We start from the raw sequence: 21,273 nt of genomic DNA on the forward strand, positions 1-21,273 counted from the left end.
CACATGTGACAAAGATGTTTATGGAGATATATTCGTGATCCTAATTCATCCGCTGAAGGATAAGATTTCCTGGCGGCTGGTGCGGTGGATTTGGGGCTTCCTGCGGCCCAGCACTTACACTGGAGAGCCCCCTGACATCAACAGCACTCGGGGATACTTTGTATCAATGTGATGATACTTCAGCTTACAAAGAATCTCCATTACTATGGCACATCCTTAAAGGGGAACCACGTTTTTGTATGTTTGATCTGCAATATTAAAGGGATGACGACCGAAAGTTTGGAAAAATACAGCTGTGACTGATCTCCATTATCAGGCAGGAAGAATGATTGATGTTCCAGGAGAGAACAAAGTCTGGGGGTAATGACTGCGGATCTGAGGACTCCGCGACATCCAATATTCACAGAGAGAAGCGATCTCAGCCCGTGTGTAATACAGGATGATGGGAGTCATTGTGGAGAGAAGTAGTAGTAGTCTGTATACAGTGATGAGCCGTACACACACAGGAGGATGACAGGACGCATCATCTGCAGCTACAGTGCCTATCGATCTAATTATCTATTATATATAGATATATCTATCTGTTATCTATTATCTATCATCTATCAATTATTTATAGATTATCTATCTATCCATCTTTATCTATTATATATAGCTGTCTATCTATTATCCATCTATTATCTATCTATATATTATCTATAATCTATCTATCATCTATCTATTATCTATATTATCTATTATCTTTGTATCTATTATATATCTATCTATTATCTGGTATCTATTATCTATCTATCCATCTTTATCTATTATATCTATATATATAATTGCCTAAGGGGTACTTCCGTCTGTCTGTTCGTCTGTCTGTCAGCGACAGGCACAGTCCGGCTGCGAATTGACCCCTCCATACTCCCCTCCAGTCAGCGCCGACATAGCGGTGTAGCACTCCGTTAACGCTGCTATTAACCCTGTGTGACCAACTTTTTACTCTTGATGCTGCCTATGCAGCATTAATAGTAAAAACATATAATGTTAAAAATAATTTAAAAAAATAAAAAAAACATTATACTCTCACCTTCCAGCATCTTTCCCGCTCCTCGCGATGCTCCGGTCCCAAGAATGCATTTTGGCAATGACCGAAGATGACGTAGCGGTTATGAGTGATCATTAAGCCTTAAATAGGCTGGGCAATATACTACGTGGCTGTGTTATATACTACGTGGGCTGTGTTATATACTGCGTGGGCTGTGCTATATACTACGTGGGCTGTGCAATATACTGAGTGGTTGGGCAATATACTACGTGGGCTGTGTTATATACTGCGTGGGCTGTGCTACAGTGCCTACAAGTAGTATTCAACCCCCTGCAGATTTAGCAGGTTTACACATTTGGAATTAACTTGGCATTGTGACATTTGGACTGTAGATCAGCCTGGAAGTGTGAAATGCACTGCAGCAAAAAAGAATGTTATTTCTTGGTTTATTTTTTTTTTAAATTGTGAAAAGTCTTTTCAGAGGGTCATTTATTATTCAACCCCTCAACCCACCAGAATTCTGTTTGGTTCCCCTAAAGTATTAGGAAGTAGTTCAGGCACAAAGAACAATGAGCTTCACATGTTTGGATTAATTATCTCTTTTTCCAGCCTTTTCTGACTATTTAAGACCCTCCCCAAACTTGTGAACAGCACTCATACATGGTCAACAAGGGAAAGACAAAGGAGCATTCCAAGGCCATCAGAGATAAGATCGTGGAGGGTCACAAGGCTGGCAAGGGGTACAAAACCCTTTCCAAGGAGTTGGGCCTACCTGTCTCCACTGTTGGGAGCATCATCCGGAAGTGGAAGGCTTATGGAACTACTGTTAGCCTTCCACGGCCTGGACAGCCTTTGAAAGTTTCCTCCCGTGCCGAGGCCAGGCTTGTCCGAAGAGTCAAGGCTAACCCAAGGACAACAAGGAAGGAGCTCCGGGAAGATCTCATGGCAGTGGGGACATTGGTTTCAGTCAATACCATAAGTAACGTACTCCACCGCAATGGTCTCCGTTCCAGACGAGCCCGTAAGGTACCTTTACTTTCAAAGCGTCATGTCAAGGCTCGTCTACAGTTTGCTCATGATCACTTGGAGGACTCTGAGACTGACTGGTTCAAGGTTCTCTGGTCTGATGAGACCAAGATCGAGATCTTTGGTGCCAACCACACACGTGACGTTTGGAGACTGGATGGCACTGCATACGACCCCAAGAATACCATCCCTACAGTCAAGCATGGTGGTGGCAGCATCATGCTGTGGGGCTGTTTCTCAGCCAAGGGGCCTGGCCATCTGGTCCGCATCCATGGGAAGATGGATAGCACGGCCTACCTGGACATTTTGGCCAAGAACCTCCGCTCCTCCATCAAGGATCTTCAGATGGGTCGTCATTTCATCTTCCAACAAGACAACGACCCAAAGCACACAGCCAAGAAAACCAAGGCCTGGTTCAAGAGGCAAAAAATCAAGGTGTTGCAGTGGCCTAGTCAGTCTCCTGACCTTAACCCAATTGAAAACTTGTGGAAGGAGCTCAAGATTAAAGTCCACATGAGACACCCAAAGAACCTAGATAACTTGAAGAAGATCTGCATGGAGGAGTGGGCCAAGATAACTCCAGAGACCTGTGCCGGCCTGATCAGGTCTTATAAAAGATGATTATTAGCTGTAATTGCAAACAAAGGTTATTCCACAAAATATTAAACCTAGGGGTTGAATAATAATTGACCCACACTTTTATGTTTAAAATTTATAAAAATTTAACTGAGCAACAAAACTTTTTGGTTTGTAAGATTTATGCATCTGTTAATAAATCCTGCTCTTGTTTGAAGTTTGAAGGCTCTAACTTATTTGCATCTTATTAAACCTGCTATATCTGCAGGGGGTTGAATACTACTTGTAGGCACTGTATATACTACATGGGCTGTGCTATATACTACGTGGGCTGTGCAATATACTATGTGGCTGTGCAATATACTGAGTGGCTGGGCAATATACTACGTGGGCTGTGTTATATACTACGTGGGCTGTGTTATATACTGCGTGTCCTGTGCTATATACTACTATACATATTCTAGAATACCCGATGCATTAGAATCGGGCCACCTTCTAGTATCTATCTATCTATCTATCATCTATTATTTATCTATTATCTATCTTTTATCTATCCATTATCTATAATCTATTATCTATCTATCTATTATCATCATCTATTATCTATTTATCTATCATGTATCGATTATCTATTTATTATCTATCTATCATCTATTATCTATCTATTATCTATCATCTACTATATCTATTATCTATCATCTATTATCTATCTATCATCTATCCATCCATTAATACCTTATACTTATAATCTTCAGACCAGATCCCCCGTAACTCTCCTGATCATGAGGATGATGAGAAGCTGAGCCCTTTTCTTCACGCACCAAAACTGCGCTATTCTCTGGGGTACGACCGTCAGACGGCAGAGTTGTGTGTGTCTTTCCTTGAAGGTAAATATATCTATTCATGACATGCGATGATGAATTTTCATTATATGGAGATAAGGAGACCCAAGTAAGAGTATAGACGCGTGCGGATGCTGCGTATTAATATTCAGCGATGCCCCCCAGGGGTCTAGTTCTTCACAGCTGTACATTCGTGGCGGTAACACAGGAAACTACTCCAGCCTGCAGGTTTATGGCAGCCGATGTGTCAGACACATTTTCTTGTGGACGCCATATTAGAAAGTTCCTCTGGATCTGAAAAATATGTTAAACAATGCCGCCGCACACGTTCGTCGGTTCTGTGTCCACTGCAGTTATGAATATGGACAAAGTGCATGCTTTGCGGGAGAAAATTAATTTTTCTATTGTTTCATTAAAAAAAATGTTGTGTCGCTTTGGCTTTTCTTAACTCTTAGTTTCCCTGCACATTGTTGACTGCAGATTGAGTTAACTGAGAATCTGTCAGTGAGCTTGCTCTGGGTTATTGAGAACTAATTAATTTTTTACTACTGGCTTAAGAACTAAGCTAACAAGCTGCGTGTTGTCCCAAGCACTGGTCTCTGCCATCACAGACCTCTACTGTCGGTAATTCAGCGAGTTACACTGAAATTACATAAACAGAACAGTGGCTTCTCTGCTACTTTGCTCTGTCGATGGGGCGTGACTGCTGATGTCATGCTGATTGACAGCCAGCTCCCCATAGTTGGTTGGCTGTCAATCAGCATGACATCAGCAGTCACGCCCTGTCAACAGAGCAGCTCTTCTCCTTTCCAGCTGTTCTGTTGACAGGGCGTGATTGCTGCTGTCATGCTGATTGACAGCCAGCTCCCCATAGTTAGTTGGCTGTCAATCACCATGACGTCAGCAGTCATGCCCCATCAACAGAGCAGCTCTTCTGTTTTCCAGCTGTTCTGTCGATGGGGCATGAGTGCTGATATCATGCTGATTGACAGCCAACTCCCCATAGTTAGTTGGCTGTCAATCAGCATGACATCAGCAGTCACGCCCTGTCGACACAACAGCTGGAAAACAGAAGAGCTGCTCTGTAGACAGGGCGTGACTGCTGACATCATGGTGATTGACAGCTAACTAACTATGGGGAGCTGGCTGTCAATCAGCATGACATCTACAGTTATGCCCTGTCAACAGAACAGCTGGAAAACAGAAGAGCTGCTGAATTGATGGGGCATGACTGCTGACGTCATGGTGATTGACAGCCAACTAACTATGGGGAGCTGGCTGTCAATCAGCATGACATCAGCAGTTATGCCCTGTCGACAGAACAGCTGGAAACGAGAAGAGCTGCTGTATTGACGGGGCATGACTGCTGACGTCATGGTGATTGACAGCCAATTAACTATGGGGAGCTGGCTATCCATCAGCATGACATCAGCAGTTATGCCCTGTCAACAAAACAGCTTGAAAGGAGAAGAGCTGCTCTGTTGATGTGGAGAAGCTAAATGAGCAGCAGGAGCCGGCGCAGGGTAAAACAACCCCTTTAACTCTTTTATGTCTTTTTCTGAACTCCTATGTACTTCAGACCACATCAAAGTTGAACTGAACTTTGATGTGGTCATAAATAAAATGAAAGGAGCATAAAAAAGACACATAAGAGAGTTATAAACTCCCTGTCAAAAGAAGCTCACTGATCGATCCTCATTACACTCATTCTGAATAAAGCAATATCCAGGAGCCAAACATTTTAATGAAAACCAATTGCAAATAATTGTTTTCAGCTCTACGTACATGGCATTTAAGTGAAAAAAATGTGAATTGCCCAGAAGAAGTTCACATAATGTAAGGTGAAGCAAAAAAAAAAAGAGTTAGCCCATAACCATCAGAGAGCAATTTTTACATGGTGTGATTAATTTTGCAAAAATCCATTTTTTAATTAAACAAAAAAAAATTTTTTCTAAATATTGGTAAAAAAATTAAAAAAAAATTAACCCTATGTTGATATATTGCAGCTGTAGGTGTGTTGCTGTCAGGAGAGGAGGATTGTGGGAGTCACTGCTACGTCCTGGGCGCATTAAATACCCATGATGGCCAGACGGAGGCGCAAACAGCCCTTGTAAAAAGAAAGGCCCACACGGTGTGGGAAGAAGCTCTGCTCTTTCCTTTGAAGGAGGAGGACAGAGCCGATGCCACGTTGACCCTCACCCTGAGAAATTGCGATCGCTTCTCTCGACATCAGGTGGCTGGAGAAATCACCCTGAGCCTGGCTAACGTGGGCATTCCTTTTGGCACAGCACGATGGGTGGACCTCAGAGCCCCGGAAAAGGTGGAGAAAATGTCGGATATTCCTGACGTTTATGTTAAAATATGAAAAAATTGTAGTTTAAATGTGCTGACATCTAGTGGCCTAACACGTTATTGCAGTATTTAAAACGAAAAATCTCACTTTACAGCCTGCAGTAAAACTGGATGTGGTCACAGCACGATGGGTGGATCTCAGGGCCCCGGAAAAGGTGGAGAAAATGTCGGATATTCCTGACGTTTATGTTAAAATAAGAAAAAATTGCAGTTTAAATGTGCTGACACCTAGTGGCCTAACACGTTATTGCAGTATTTAAAACAAAAAATCTCACTTTACAGCCTGCACTAAAACTGGATGTGGTCACAGCACGATGGGTGGATCTCAGGGCCCCGGAAAAGGTGGAGAAAATGTCGGATATTTCTTACCTTTATGTTAGAATATGAAATATTGCAGTTTTCACATGTGCTGACACCTAGTGGCCTAACACGTTATTGCAGTATTTAAAACAAAAAATCTCACTTTACAGCCTGCAGTAAAACTGGATGTGGTCACAGCACTATTGGTGAACCTCAGGGTCCCAGAAAAGGGGGAGAAAGTGACGGATATTCCTGATGTTTATGTTAAAATATGAAATATTGCAGTTTAAATGTGCTGACACCTAGTGGCCAAACACGTAATTGCAGTATGTAAAACAAAAAAATCTCACTTTACAGCCTGCAGTAAAACTGGATGTGGTCACAGCACAATTGGTGAACCTCAGGGTCCCAGAAAAGGTGGAGAAAGTGACGGATATTTCTTACCTTTATGTTAGAATATGAAATATTGCAGTTTTCACATATGCTGACATCTAGTGGCTAAACACGATATTGCAGCCTACTAAAAGAAAAAAAAATTCACTTTACAGCCTGCAGTAAAACTGAATGTGGTCCCCTGGCTATACCGAGACAAAACAGGGTTAATAGCAGAATGACAAGTCCTGAGAGCTAGATATGGCCAGCTTTAGAATAGCAATGTCATCGCGTGAGCTGGTTGATCTCAGTAGGACTGGGGACGTCACAGAGATAGATGAGATAAATGTTAATGATGGAAACATATTTTAAAGGGGAACTATCATTAGAAAGTGACCTTTTGTTTAAATCAGGTTTTTGGTTACATATATTAGCAATATTATTTTTTCATGTAACAATCTGTATAAAAAAAAATAGTAATCTTGCCATTTTCACACTGTTGCTATTTTATATTCCTACTTCCTATAATTTCTGGAAGAGTTTTCAGCAGTTTCGTTATCATCAGAGGCAGGATTAATGACTGATAACACATCTATCTACAGTGGTATGTAAAAGCTTGGGCACTGCTGGCCAAAATTACTGTTACTGTGAACGGTTAAGCAAGTTGAAGATGAAATGATCTCTAAAAGGCCTAAGATTACAGGTGACATATTTCCTTTGTATTTTAGGCAAAAATATACATATTTTCATCTTTTACACTTTAAAAATTACAAAAAAGAAAATGGTCTGATGCAAAAGTTTTGGCACTGCGCATGGTTAGTACCTAGTAGCACCCCCGTTTCCAAGTATCACAGCTTGTAGACGCTTTTTGTAGCCAGACAAGAGTCTTTCAGTTCAGGGGAGAGGTTTTCTTCTGATGACTCGTTTATGAAGGCTATATTTGTGCAGGTGTTTCTGAACAGTAGAACAATGTACCACAACTCCAGGGTCTGATAAATCTTTCTGAAGGTCTTTTACAGTCATATGGTGGTTCTGATTTGCCTCTCTAGCAAACCTATGAGCAGCTGTAACAAAAGTTTTGCTTGGTTTTCCAGACTTTATCTTGACCTCCACTGTTTCTGATAACGGACATTTCTTAATTACATTTAGAACTGAGGAAAGGGCAACTTGAAAACGCTTTTCTATCTTCTTGCAGCCTTCTACTGCTTTGCGGCTTTCGCCATTTTCATTTTCAGAATGTTGGGTAGCTGCTTAGCAGAACCCATGGCTTTTGTTTTTTTGGCACAAAATTATAGGATGCTGGGTTTTTTAAAGCTGGGAAAGTTGTGGAGCGTCCCCGTAGGGCCGTGGGGTACTCGGATCCGGGCCCTACTTCTGTACACAGTGGGGATGTCACGGTGGCTGGCCCGCTCCGTGGCCCTTGGGGTGTCCGTTGGAAAAATGGGGGGAATGTCTTTAAAGGGATAGTATTCGTGACGCCACCTGTGGTATTCGGTCAGGATGACCGACGCTGCTTAGGGGTCCGCTGGGGTGATGTTATGGCAGCTAGATGGTATACCTTCCCACAGGTGAAGTATGTCTCCAGGGCTTCTCAGAGTTTAGATGGTGGATGGTGCAAGGCGCAGTGAAGAACGAGGACACAAGGTTGCAGTCTCTTTACCTTTACTGAAGTCTTCAGCATCCACAGTCCAGGGTAGGGACCACAGGGCAGGCAGAGTCCGTCCGGTCTGAAGGCAAATCCAGAGTCCCCTTGTCCGGGAGGAATTCAATAGCTTTCCCCTTGCGCACAGTAACACAGTAGGTCCCTACTTACATAAGCTCCAATAATGTCCTCACTGTTGTTACTCCTCTCTGTCCTCCAGGTGGTGCGGATAGGACAAAACCCGTATGACTGATGGCCTGAGGCTTGTTTATAGGGACCCTAGAGACGCCTCGGCCCCCACAAGTTGCCACTGTGTCTTCTTAGGTATAAAGGTCGGACAGCCAACTTGGAATTAACTGACCTGCCAGTCTCTGAAGTAACGGCATAGAGATCTTTACTCCCTCGGTGTTCTGGCTACCAGTCCTGCGCTTCAGCTGGAGGCAGCCTGCTTCTAGCTGGTCTCCCACTGATGTTTCACTCCTGTTGCTATGACTTCTTTTCTCACTCACTACAGCACAATTCCTTTCATGTCCTTTCTTAGAATGCTGCCGCATGGATTGCAGGCGCAGCTCTGTGTCCTTCTCCCTCCTCAGACTTCAGTCTGGATCTGACCAGGGATCACCCCAGCCAGCTCGACCTGGAGACCTTTCCTCGTTAGTCCCCAGCCAGGAACTCTCCTTCGACGTCTCGTTCTGACTCTGACTAACTTCGTAACCAACCCCTCAGTTTTACCCTAATGTGAGGAGTGGCCTAATAGACAGAACCCTTAGCTGACCCTGGTGGACTGGCATGTGAAGTGTAATGTGTGACTGTAATACCTGAACAGAAGATCTCCTTCATTGCCTCCAGACGTAACATCACTCCCCCTGGTGGAAGAATAACATTACTGCAACGAACCAGGACTCTGGGGCGCTGCATTTACATCACCTGGACTTTTCTCATCCTCCTGTACAATGACTGATAACACCTGTATATACAGTAGATAACACAGAATCCACCATTCACAATAGGTGATATCACAGCTCACCTCCTCCTCCTGTACAATGACTGATAACACCTCTATATACAGTAGATAGCACAGGATCCACCATTCACAATAGGTGATGTCACAGCTCACCTCCTCCTCCTCCTATACAATGGCTATATATAGAGGTGTTATCAGTCATTGTACAGGAGGAGGAGGTGAGCTGTGACATCACCTATAGTGAATGGTGGATCCTGTGTTATCTACTGAATATAGAGCTGTTATCAGTCATTATACAGGAGGAGGAGGTGAGCTGTGACATCACCTATTGTGAATGGTGGATCTTGTGTTATCTACTGTATATAGAGCTGTTATCAGTCATTGTACAAGAGGAGGAGGTGAGCTGTGACATCACCTATTGTGAATGGTGGATCCTGTGTTATCTACTGTAAATAGAGGTGTTATCAGTCATTGTACAAGAGGAGGAGGTGAGCTGTGACATCACCTATTGTGAATGGTGGATCCTGTGTTATCTACTGTATATAGAGGAATTATCAGTCATTGTACAGGAGGAGGAGGTGAGCTGTGACATCACCTATTGTGAATGGTGGATCCTGTGTTATCTACTGTAAATAGAGGTGTTATCAGTCATTGTACAGGAGGAGGAGGTGAGCTGTGACATCACCTATTGTGAATGGTGGATCCTGTGTTATCTACAGTATATAGAGGAATTATCAGTCATTGTACAGGAGGAGGAGGTGAGCTGTGACATCACCTATTGTGAATGGTGGATCCTGTGTTATCTACTGTAAATAGAGGTGTTATCAGTCATTGTACAGGAGGAGGAGGTGAGCTGTGACATCACCTATTGTGAATGGTGGATCCTGTGTTATCTACTGTAAATAGGTGTTATCAGTCATTGTACAGGAGGAGGTGAGCTGTGACATCACCTATTGTGAATGGTGGATCCTGTGTTATCTACTGTAAATAGAGGTGTTATCAGTCATTGTACAGGAGGAGGAGGTGAGCTGTGACATCATCTATTGTGAATGGAGGATCCTGTGTTATCTACAGTATATAGAGGTGTTATCAGGCATTGTACAGGAGGAGGAGGTGAGCTGTGACATCACCTATTGTGAATGGTGGATCCTGTGTTATCTACTCTATATAGAGGTGTTATCAGCCATTGTACAGGAGGAGGAGGTGAGCTGTGACATCACCTATTGTGAATGGTGGATCCTGTGTTATCTACTGTATATAGAGGTGTTATCAGTCATTGTACAGGAGGAGGAGGTGAGCTGCGACATCACCTATTGTGAATGGTGGATCCTGTGCTATCTACTGTATATAGAGGTGTTATCAGTCATTGTACAGGAGGAGGAGGTGAGCTGTGACATCACCTATTGTGAATGGTGGATCCTGTGTTATCTACTCTATATAGAGGTGTTATCAGCCATTGTACAGGAGGAGGAGGTGAGCTGTGACATCACCTATTGTGAATGGTGGATCCTGTGTTATCTACTGTATATAGAGGTGTTATCAGTCATTGTACAGGAGGAGGAGGTGAGCTGCGACATCACCTATTGTGAATGGTGGATTCTGTGTTATCTACTGTATATAGAGGTGTTATCAGTCATTGTACAGGAGGAGGAGGTGAGCTGTGATATCACCTATTGTGAATGGTGGATCCTGTGTTATCTACTGTATATAGAGGTGTTATCAGTCATTGTACAGGAGGAGGAGGTGAGCTGTGACATCACCTATTGTGAATGGTGGATCCTGTGTTATCTACTCTATATAGAGGTGTTATCAGTCATTGTACAGGATGAGGAGGTGAGCTGTGACATCACCTATTGTGAATGGTGGATCCTGTGTTATCTACTGTATATAGAGGTGTTATCAGTCATTGTACAGGAGGAGGAGGTGAGCTGTGACATCACCTATTGTGAATGGTGGATCCTGTGTTATCTACTGTATATAGAGATGTTATCAGTCATTGTACAGGAGGAGGAGGTGAGCTGTGACATCACCTATGGTGATTGGTGGATCCTGTGTTATCTACTGTATATAGAGGTGTTATCAGTCATACTTCTATATACAGTAGATAAGACAGGATCCACAATGACTGATAAAACCACCCCCTGCTCCCTTGCCTTCACATTGACTTTTGCACACGCTGATTAGATGCTCCAATACAAAATATTGGGTTAGAGTAAAGATTTTAATTCTACTTTTTATTTGAAATACAGATTGTCATGTGTAAAATATAAAACTGACATTTTTTTAAATTAATGTAACACAAAAACCTGATTTAAACAATATTTTGATGACACAACAGGTTTAGCCTAGCCACTGGCTGACCCAAATCGCAATCTCGGCTCTGCTACATCTGTGAGTAATAACAGGTACAGCAGTGAATTAATCAGCAGATCTCATTACTGAGGCAGAAGACGTCAGCAGATCCGCTCCCGGGCGATGGCTCATAAAACAATAAATCTATGAAATACAGCAGCTCATTAAGAAACGCAGCAAATAATGAGTCCCGTCCGCCGCGGTAGAGCTGCATGCGGTCTGCACTGGGCCCTGAATGCGCCGTGCATGCCCTAGTTTACAGATGAGGCATCTTCCTGCGTCATGGAAGATCTGCTGGAGTGGTCCCCCCACTGATTCACTTGTATGGGGGGAGGGGAGACGGTTCCAGCAGCTATTCTTAGCACCGCTCATACGCTCCCCCCATCCTCACCTTAATATCCTCCTGGTGTCAGGGAAATTATGGAAAGTAGACAAAGAGAAATGCTCAGATCGGCTTCGTGCACCTGTGTGATGATCAGAGGTGCGGCATTTACAGCCGCTTATTCCTATTTTTACCGTATGAATTACTGTAGATGTTTGCAGGCAGTAAAACCATTTGGCGCTAACCAAAAATAACGAAATATTGTCTGCATGAAGAAAAGGACAGGATGCCTTACACCCGGAGTGTGGGGTGCGACGGCATGCATTGGCTTTTGTGACCCTGATTAGGAGTATACCCAGGGCCAGCATTAAGTTTTATATGATCATACAGTCATACAGCGCCCACATAATACAGTCATGCAGTGGCCAAATTATATAACCAAAGTGTTCCCAAAGAATACAACCATTAGGTGTTCAAAAATGCAGTGTCTAAATCAGGGGTGTCAAACTGCATTCCTCGAGGGCTGCAAACAGGTCATGTTTTCAGGATTTCCTTGTACCGCACAGGTGATAATTTAATCACCTACACAAATAATGAGTTGGTGATTAAATTATCACCTGTGCAGTACAAGGAAATCCTGAAAACATGACCTGTTTGCAGCCCTCCAGGAATGCAGTTTGACACCCCTGGTCTAAATAATACAACCATACTGTGTGCAAATAGTGCAACCAAAGAGTGCCATCATAATACAGCCATACAATATCCATATTAAATAACCAGGGTGTGGCCAAGTAATACAATCATATAGTGTCCAAAAATACAACCAAAGAGTGTCCAAATAATACAACCTTACTGTGTGCAAATAGTGCAACTAAAGAGTGTCCAAATAATACAGCCATACAGTGTCCAAATTATATAAACAAAGAGTGCCCACATAATACAGTCATACAGTGTCCAAATAATACAACCTTACTGTGTGCAAATAGTGCAGCTAAACAGTGCCCACATAATACAGCCATACAATATCCATATTAAATAACCAGGGTGTGGCCAAGTAATACAATCATATAGTGTCCAAAAACACAACCAAAGAGTGTCCAAATAATACAACCTTACTGTGTGCAAATAGTGCAACTAAAGAGTGTCCAAATAATACAATCATACAGTGTCCAAATTATATAACCTGAGTGTGCCCAAATAATACAGTCATACAGTGTCCAAATAATACAACCTTACTGTGTGCAAATAGTGCAACTAAATAGTGCTCACATGATACAATCATACAGTGTCCATATTAAATAACCAGAGTGTGCCCAAATAATAGTCATACCGTGTCCAAAAAACAAAAACAAAGAGGACCACATAATACAGTCATACAGTGTCCATATTATATAACCACGGTGTGGCCAAGTAATACAATCATAGTGTCCAAATAATACAACCTTACTCTGTTCAAATAGTACAACTAAAGTGTGCCCACATAATACAGTCATACAATATCCATATTAAATAACCAGGCAGTGCCCAAATAATAGTCATATCGTGTCCAAAAAAACAAAAACAAAGAGTGCTCACATAATACAGTCATACACTGTCCATATTATATAACCAGGGTGTGGCCAAATAATACAACCATACTGTGTGCAAATAGTACAACCAAAGAGTGCCATCATAATACAGCCATACAATATCCATATTAAATAACCAGGGGGTGCCCAAGTAATACAATCATATAATGTCTAAAAAGTACAACCAAAGAGTGCTTTATAATAGTTACACAGTGTCAAAATTATATAACTAGAGTGTGCCCAAATAATACAATCATAAAGTGTCCAAATAATAAGACCTTACTGTGTGCAAATAGTGCAACTAAAGAGTGTCCAAATAATACAGGGATACAGCGTCCAAATTATATAACCAGAGTGTGCCCAAATAATACAGCCATACAGTGTCCAAATATTACAACCAAGAGTGCCCAAATAATACAGTCATACAGTGTCCAAATAATACAACCTTACTGTGTGCAAATAGTGCAACTAAATAGTGCCCACATAATACAGTCATACAATATCCATATTAAATAACCAGGGAGTGCCCAAATAATACAGTCATACAGTGTCCAAGAAATACCAAACAGTGTAATAATAAAACAACTATACAGTGCTGATATAATACAACTACACAGTGCAAAAAGGATACTACCATACAACGTACTAATAATACAATCATTCGGTGTCGGGATATCGCATCGTTACAGTGTCTGCAAAGAATACAGTCATACAATGCCTAAATAAATAATATAATACAGTATACATATAATACAATCATTCATTGCCCAAGAAAGGGAATAATACAAGTAGACAGTGTACAAACTAAGTGTCAGTCATACAATGCCTAAATAATATTACCATATGGTGCAAACAGAATACAATGTTACACAGCCCAAATAATACAAACAGCGCATAAATAATACCATCATACAGTGTCAGGATAATACAACCATACGTTGCCTAAACAACTCTGCGTAATCAATAAACTAGGAAATGTAGCAACATCCTGCGCAACTAAGTTTGGGCACCAAGAAAAGGATTGGAGTTTGCACAATTTACCATTTTTAGCCATTGTGCAATAATTCCATCCTATCCTGCAGATTTGGAGTTAGCGCCGGTAACTTGCTAGCTCATATTTCGACTAGATACAACGCTGACTGTTTCCGTATTGTATTGGCAGAATTGTGAGTGCAGCTCTCGGTGTGATTGGAGGAGCATCCAGACTAATTACAGAATGTCTAGTGATGTGATAAAGCAGAGGAGACGTTCTCCCCTGCGCAGCTCACGGTATGTTCTTCTCATCCTCAGAACGCGGACTCGTCCGGTGAAGTCCTCCTGTCTATGAGTTATCTTCCAGCTGCCAATCGTCTCATTGTGGTGCTGATTAAAGCCCGAAATATACATTCTGATCAGAGCAACAATCTCGTGGGCAAAGGTGAGGGGATAGCTGCTCACTGTTGGGCTCTACGTGGACATTTCTAACTGCGCGTAATAGGAACTAGCTGTAATACCAGGCAAAATCATGAATGAAAGTGGCGCTGTTTTGGAAGCAAAAGGCAATTTTTTATAATGGGGTCCATTCTTGTAATAAATGATGCTCACAGCCTGAAAACATATGATTATATCTTCTGTGGGAATGCTGCTCCTTGCACGGAGTGCCAAGCTGGAGTAAGGAGACTTATAGGCCATGCAATACTCCTCTTGGAATTTAAATATGGAAATAGCCTCATCAGAAGGAAGAGGACTGTATCTCTAACACCATGTAGCTATCCTATAAGTCAATATTGATCCGTTAACGAGCCTTGCCACATGACTTATCCAAAACAGAAACTCCATTTGCAGACACGTGTTTAGGGGTGTTGCCCCTCTTCAGTGCAAAGCACAAGATCTGATTTGGCTAGGTAAGAAGTCTTTGTGGGGAGTGCCAACCCGGCATGCATCCAAATCCCTTTTCCTTCTGACAAGGTTAACTGTATATCTAAATTCCCAGAGAAGCATTGCATGGCCTATAAGTCTCCTTAACATGGCTTGGCACTCTCCGCAAGGAGAAACGTTCCTCCTTAGACCCCTAGACAGGGGCCTTGTGCCTAGCCAAATCAGATCTCTTGCTTTGCACTGAGGAGGGGCGAAACTCTGAAACATGTGTCTGCAAATTAATTTTCTGGTTTGGCTTCTGATCCTAATTTACGTGGCAAGGCTAATTAAAGGGTCAATATTGACTTGTAGGATTGCTACATCCAATAAGTGGCTCCAGAGATAAAGTTTCCTTCCTCCTCAAGAGGCTATTTATATATTTAAATCTGCAGTGTTAGCTCCCACTTCTCACAGCCTAGGATGTGTTATATAAATTGAATCTAAGTTATTGGATACTATAAGCTAAAGTTTTTCAATGTTCTTGCTGTATCAGTTTCTGCTCATTTTGTAGAGCTTCGATTGCCGTCAACCAATAAGAACCATCATTGTTTTCTTCCAGGGGATACAAATGAGTCCGGGTCGTCTGATGGACACAAGGGTCCTCAGCTAATTAATGTAACTATGATCAGTCCTGTGTTTCAGGACAGAGTTTTACTAAATTTTGGGGACAAGGTGATAAGGTCTTCATCGACTGGAAGTTGTAGGAATGAGATACAACTTCTAGTCGATGAAGAGCATATCACCTTGTCCCAAAAATTTAGTAAAACTTTGTCCTGAAACACAGGACTGATTATGGTGATGGACTTGGCACGTTTCTTCTGTGTGGGTGATGGACTTGGCACGTTTCTTGTGTGGGTGATGGACTTGGTACGTTTCTTCTGTGTGGGTGATGGACTTGGCACGTTTCTTCTGTGTGGGTGATGGACTTGGCAAGTTTCTTCTGTGTGGGTGATGGACTTGGCAAGTTTCTTCTGTGTGGGTGATGGACTTGGCACGTTTCTTCTGTGTGGGTGATGGACTTGGCACGTTTCTTGTGTGGGTGATGGACTTGGCACGTTTCTTGTGTGGGTGATGGACTTGGCACGTTTCTTCTGTGTGGGTGATGGACTTGGCACGTTTCTTCTGTGTGGGTGATGGACTTGGCACGTTTCTTCTGTGTGGGTGATGGACTTGGCAAGTTTCTTCTGTGTGGGTGATGGACTTGGCACGTTTCTTCTGTGTGGGTGATGGACTTGGCACATTTCTTCTGTGTGGGTGATGGACTTGGCACGTTTCTTCTGTGTGGGTGATGGACTTGGCACGTTTCTTGTGTGGGTGATGGACTTGGCACGTTTCTTCTGTGTGGGTGATGGACTTGGCACGTTTCTTCTGTGTGGGTGATGGACTTGGCCCGTTTCTTCTGTGTGGGTGATGGACTTGGCAAGTTTCTTCTGTGTGGGTGATGGACTTGGCAAGTTTCTTCTGTGTGGGTGATGGACTTGGCACGTTTCTTCTGTGTGGGTGATGGACTTGGCACATTTCTTCTGTGTGGGTGATGGACTTGGCACGTTTCTTCTGTGTGGGTGATGGACTTGGCAAGTTTCTTCTGTGTGGGTGATGGACTTGGCACGTTTCTTCTGTGTGGGTGATGGACTTGGCACGTTTCTTGTGTGGGTGATGGACTTGGCACGTTTCTTGTGTGGGTGATGGACTTGGCACGTTTCTTGTGTGGGTGATGGACTTGGCACGTTTCTTGTGTGGGTGATGGACTTGGCACGTTTCTTGTGTGGGTGATGGACTTGGCACGTTTCTTCTGTGTGGGTGATGGACTTGGCACGTTTCTTCTGTGTGGGTGATGGACTTGGCACGTTTCTTCTGTGTGGGTGATGGACTTGGCACGTTTCTTGTGTGGGTGATGGACTTGGCACGTTTCTTGTGTGGGTGATGGACTTGGCACGTTTCTTCTGTGTGGGTGGTGGACTTGGCACGTTTCTTCTGTGTGGGTGATGGACTTGGCACGTTTCTTCTGTGTGGGTGATGGACTTGGCACGTTTCTTCTGTGTGGGTGATGGACTTGGCACGTTTCTTCTGTGTGGGTGATGGACTTGGCACGTTTCTTCTGTGTGGGTGATGGACTTGGCACGTTTCTTCTGTGTGGGTGATGGACTTGGCACGTTTCTTGTGTGGGTGATGGACTTGGCACGTTTCTTGTGTGGGTGATGGACTTGGCACGTTTCTTCTGTGTGGGTGGTGGACTTGGCACGTTTCTTCTGTGTGGGTGATGGACTTGGCACGTTTCTTGTGTGGGTGATGGACTTGGCACGTTTCTTCTGTGTGGGTGATGGACTTGGCACGTTTCTTCTGTGTGGGTGATGGACTTGGCACGTTTCTTCTGTGTGGGTGATGGACTTGGCATGTTTCTTCTGTGTGGGTGATGGACTTGGCATGTTTCTTCTCTGTGTGTACCTTCGTTATACAGTCCTACAAGTCACTAAGCAAACACCAAACAAACCAAAGTGCCAAATGTAATAAAGCCTCACATATGCCGACATCGGAGGCCCCAAAGCAAACCTCCGGATGGTCCACACCCCACTACCGTTCCATGTTTAGGTCCTATGTTGATCGCTATCATAATTTGTCTTCATAGGAAAACTCTGGACTCTGGTCATTGTGGAAAAACCTTATAATTGCCCCCCAGACAAGACGAGCATTAATAAATAAAATAACGTATCATTGCATTTTTTCATGTATCAATTTTCTTTTTTTTCCTGGAGAACCTCTCTGTAGGAACTTTCCACCATCCTTATGGTAAATTTGAGGGGTTTCCTGCCAAGGGACTAATGTGTGTACGTAGGATTCCGATCGTGACCTTTTTTTCTCTCTTGGTAGATCTGTTCGTCAAGGTCACTCTGTGGCATCAGACACAAAGGCTCAAGAGGAAACAAAGCAAAAGGGCAAAACACAAAATCAATCCGGTCTGGAACGAGATGATCATGTTCGAGGTGCCACCAGAACTCCTGGGAGAAGTCAGCGTGGAGGTGGGGATGCTCAGTCAGGAGCCTTCCGGGGGACCAAGTCAAGCTCTTGGGTCATGTTATCTGGGGTCAGATCGAACTGGATCAGGAAAGAGTCATTGGCGAGAGATGATAAGTAATCCCAGGAGACAAATAGCAATATGGCACCGTTTGCTCCCATAAAAGTCGTCCAGCGTCAGATTATACACGGACCTGTTCACGCCATGATGTCATATCAGACATGCCATGACTTTATAGGTATTGGCCCGCTGTCTCATCACCGAAACCAATAAGGAGGAAAGCAAAGATCTGTTATAAGTGGAGTTAAGAAAGAGGCATCAAAGTCAACAAAGTGTTCCCATGCAACAATGTATCATTTTTGTCCAGGTACATAGGGGCAGCTTTACCCACACTGGTAGGTCTCAGCCAAGACTAACAGGCTCGGGCACTTGTCAAGTCCTGCTTAGTGCGGACTTTGAGCCTAGTTGTGATGTTAAAAATCCCAGCTGTTCCTCCTAGGAGGGGCCATAAGACCACATAAGTGTTCTTTTGTAGGCGTTCTCACACATTTCCAGGTCAATTATGTATCCCTCACTATATTCCCCAAAGTAACCATTAATATAAAGCCTTATTTTTTGGAAAATTCTTTTAACCATGAATAATGGCCATCTAAAGTTTATATTTATAATGGACTGTCCATAAAGGTTATGGTCCCATTTAGTTAGATGAAACCCTCAATAATGAGATGATCACAGTGTGATTTGCTGCTAGGATATCCAGCAATCAGTAGTAATCTGCTGTGGAGCAGCAAGTGCTTAATTCCCCTGCAGCGCTACCGCTAGGGAAATTAAGCATTATACAATGTGCAATAAAAGCAGCGGGACGCCTGTGTAATGCATTTACATGCTAGGTTCCACCAGAGACAGATGCTCTTCAGCCTTTAATATGTGATGGTGATCCCAAAATAGACAAATACTTACAATATATATATATATATATATATATATATATATATATATATATATATATATATATATATATATATATATATATATATATATAATTTATTTATATATTTATTATTGAAAATGTATAATAAAAATTATAATTTTAAAAATTATATATATATATATAATAAATTACAGTATATATATATATATATACACATATATATATATATATATATATATATATATATATACACACACACCGTATATATATATATATATATATATATATATATATATATATGTACACACATATATTTTGGGGTATTTTTGGACCTCCATCACATAATGTACAGTCATTGCCAAAAATTTTGAGAATGAGACAAATATGAATTTTTCCAAAGTCTACTGCTTCATTTTTTCTAATGGCAATTTGCATATACTCCTGAATGTCAGAGTGATCAGCTTAACAGCAATTACTGTACTTGCAAAGTCAATATTTGCCCAGAAAATGAACTTTAACCCCCAAAACACATTTCAACATCATTGCAGTCCTGCCTTAAAAGGAGCAGCTAACATCGTTTTAGTGATTGATCCATTAACACAGGTGTGGGTGTTGATGAGGACAGTGCTGGCGATCAATCAGTCATGATTAAGTAAGAATGACATCACTGGACACTTTAAAAGGAGGCTGGTGCTCGGTATCATTGTTTCTCTTCAGTTAACCATGGTTATCTCTAAAGAAACACGTGCAGCCATCATTGCACTGCACAAAAATGGCCTAACAGGGAAGAGTATCGCAGCTACAAAGATTGCACCTCAGTCAACAATCTGTCGCATCATCAAGAACTTCAAGGAGAGAGCTTCCACTGTTGTCAAAAAGGCTCCAGGGCGCCCAAGAAAGACCAGCAAGCGCCAGGACCGTATCTTAAAACTGTTTCAGCTGCGGGATCGGACTACCAGCAGTGCCGAGCTTGCTCAGGAATGGCAGCAGGCTGGTGGGAGTGCTTCTGCACGCACTGTGAGACTGCGGAGACTCTTTGAGCAAGGCCTGGTTTCAAGGAGGGCAGCAAAGAAGCCACTTCTCTCCAGAAAAAACATCAGGGACTGACTGATATTCTGCAAAAGGTACAGGGAGTGGACTGCTGAGGACTGGGGCAAAGTCATTTTCTCTGATGAATCCCCTTTTCGATTGTTTGGGACATCTGGAAAACAGCTTATTCGGAGAAGAAGAGGTGAGCGATACCACCAGTCTTGTCTCATGCCAACTGTAAAGCATCCTGGAACCATTCATGTGTGGGGTTGCTTCTCAGCCAAGGGAATCGGCTCACTCACAGTCTTGCTTAAAAACACAGCCATGAATAAAGAATGGTACCAGAATGTCCTCCAAGAGCAACTTCTCCCAACCGTCCAAGAGCAGTTTGGCGCCCAACAATGCCTTTTCCAGCATGATGGAGCACCTTGCCATAAAGCAAAGGTGATAAGTAAATGGCTCATGGAACAAAACATAGAGATTTTGGGTCCATGGCCTGGAAACTCCCCAGATCTTAATCCCATTGAGAACTTGTGGTCAATCATCAAGAGACGGGTGGACAAACAAAAACCAACAAATTCTGGCAAAATGCAAGCATTGATTATGCAAGAATGGACGGCTATCAGTCATGATTTGGTCCAGAAGTTGATTGAGAGCATGCCAGGGAGAATTGCAGAGGTCTTGAAGAAGAAGGGTCAACACTGCAAATATTGACTTGCTGCATTAACTCATTCTAACTGTCAATATAACCTATTGGTACTCATAATATGATTGCAATTATATTTCTGTATGTGATATAAACATCAGACAAACACTAATAAAAACCAGAGGGCAGCAGATCATGTGAAAATATAATTTTGGTGTCATTCTCAAAAATTTTGGCCATGACTGTACTATATAAATACTGTGGGTGTATGTATATTTATATATAATTTTATAATAATATGTTATATGATCAATATAATTACACATACACACACACAAAATGTAATATAATGAAAAAAGAGTACATATATATATATACATATATATTATAATGAAAAACTCTTCTTCACCTG

General features: G+C 42.3%; 1 protein-coding gene across 4 annotated transcripts in view; it reads left to right on the forward strand.

Moving 5' to 3' along the window:
- The window catches only part of SYT13 (synaptotagmin 13), a 34,745-nt gene extending 15,536 nt beyond the window's left edge, over window positions 1-19,209 (forward strand). For 2 of the 4 annotated variants that reach the window (XM_069738763.1, XM_069738761.1), the window contains exons 3-6: window positions 3,388-3,519; window positions 5,481-5,794; window positions 14,637-14,763; window positions 18,111-19,209. In XM_069738763.1, coding sequence (XP_069594864.1) covers window positions 3,388-3,519; window positions 5,481-5,794; window positions 14,637-14,763; window positions 18,111-18,418 — 881 coding nt within the window. In that variant the 3' untranslated portion in view covers window positions 18,419-19,209. Of the gene's footprint in view, window positions 1-3,387; window positions 3,520-5,480; window positions 5,795-14,636; window positions 14,764-17,868; window positions 18,078-18,110 lie in introns of those variants that run through there. The other 2 variants (XM_069738762.1, XM_069738764.1) reach the window with 2 other exon arrangements.
- Window positions 19,210-21,273: the final 2,064 nt, after the last annotated feature.

The sequence above is a fragment of the Ranitomeya imitator genome, chromosome 9 (genome assembly GCF_032444005.1).
Source record: "Ranitomeya imitator isolate aRanImi1 chromosome 9, aRanImi1.pri, whole genome shotgun sequence".
Taxonomy (NCBI): Eukaryota; Metazoa; Chordata; class Amphibia; order Anura; family Dendrobatidae; genus Ranitomeya; species Ranitomeya imitator.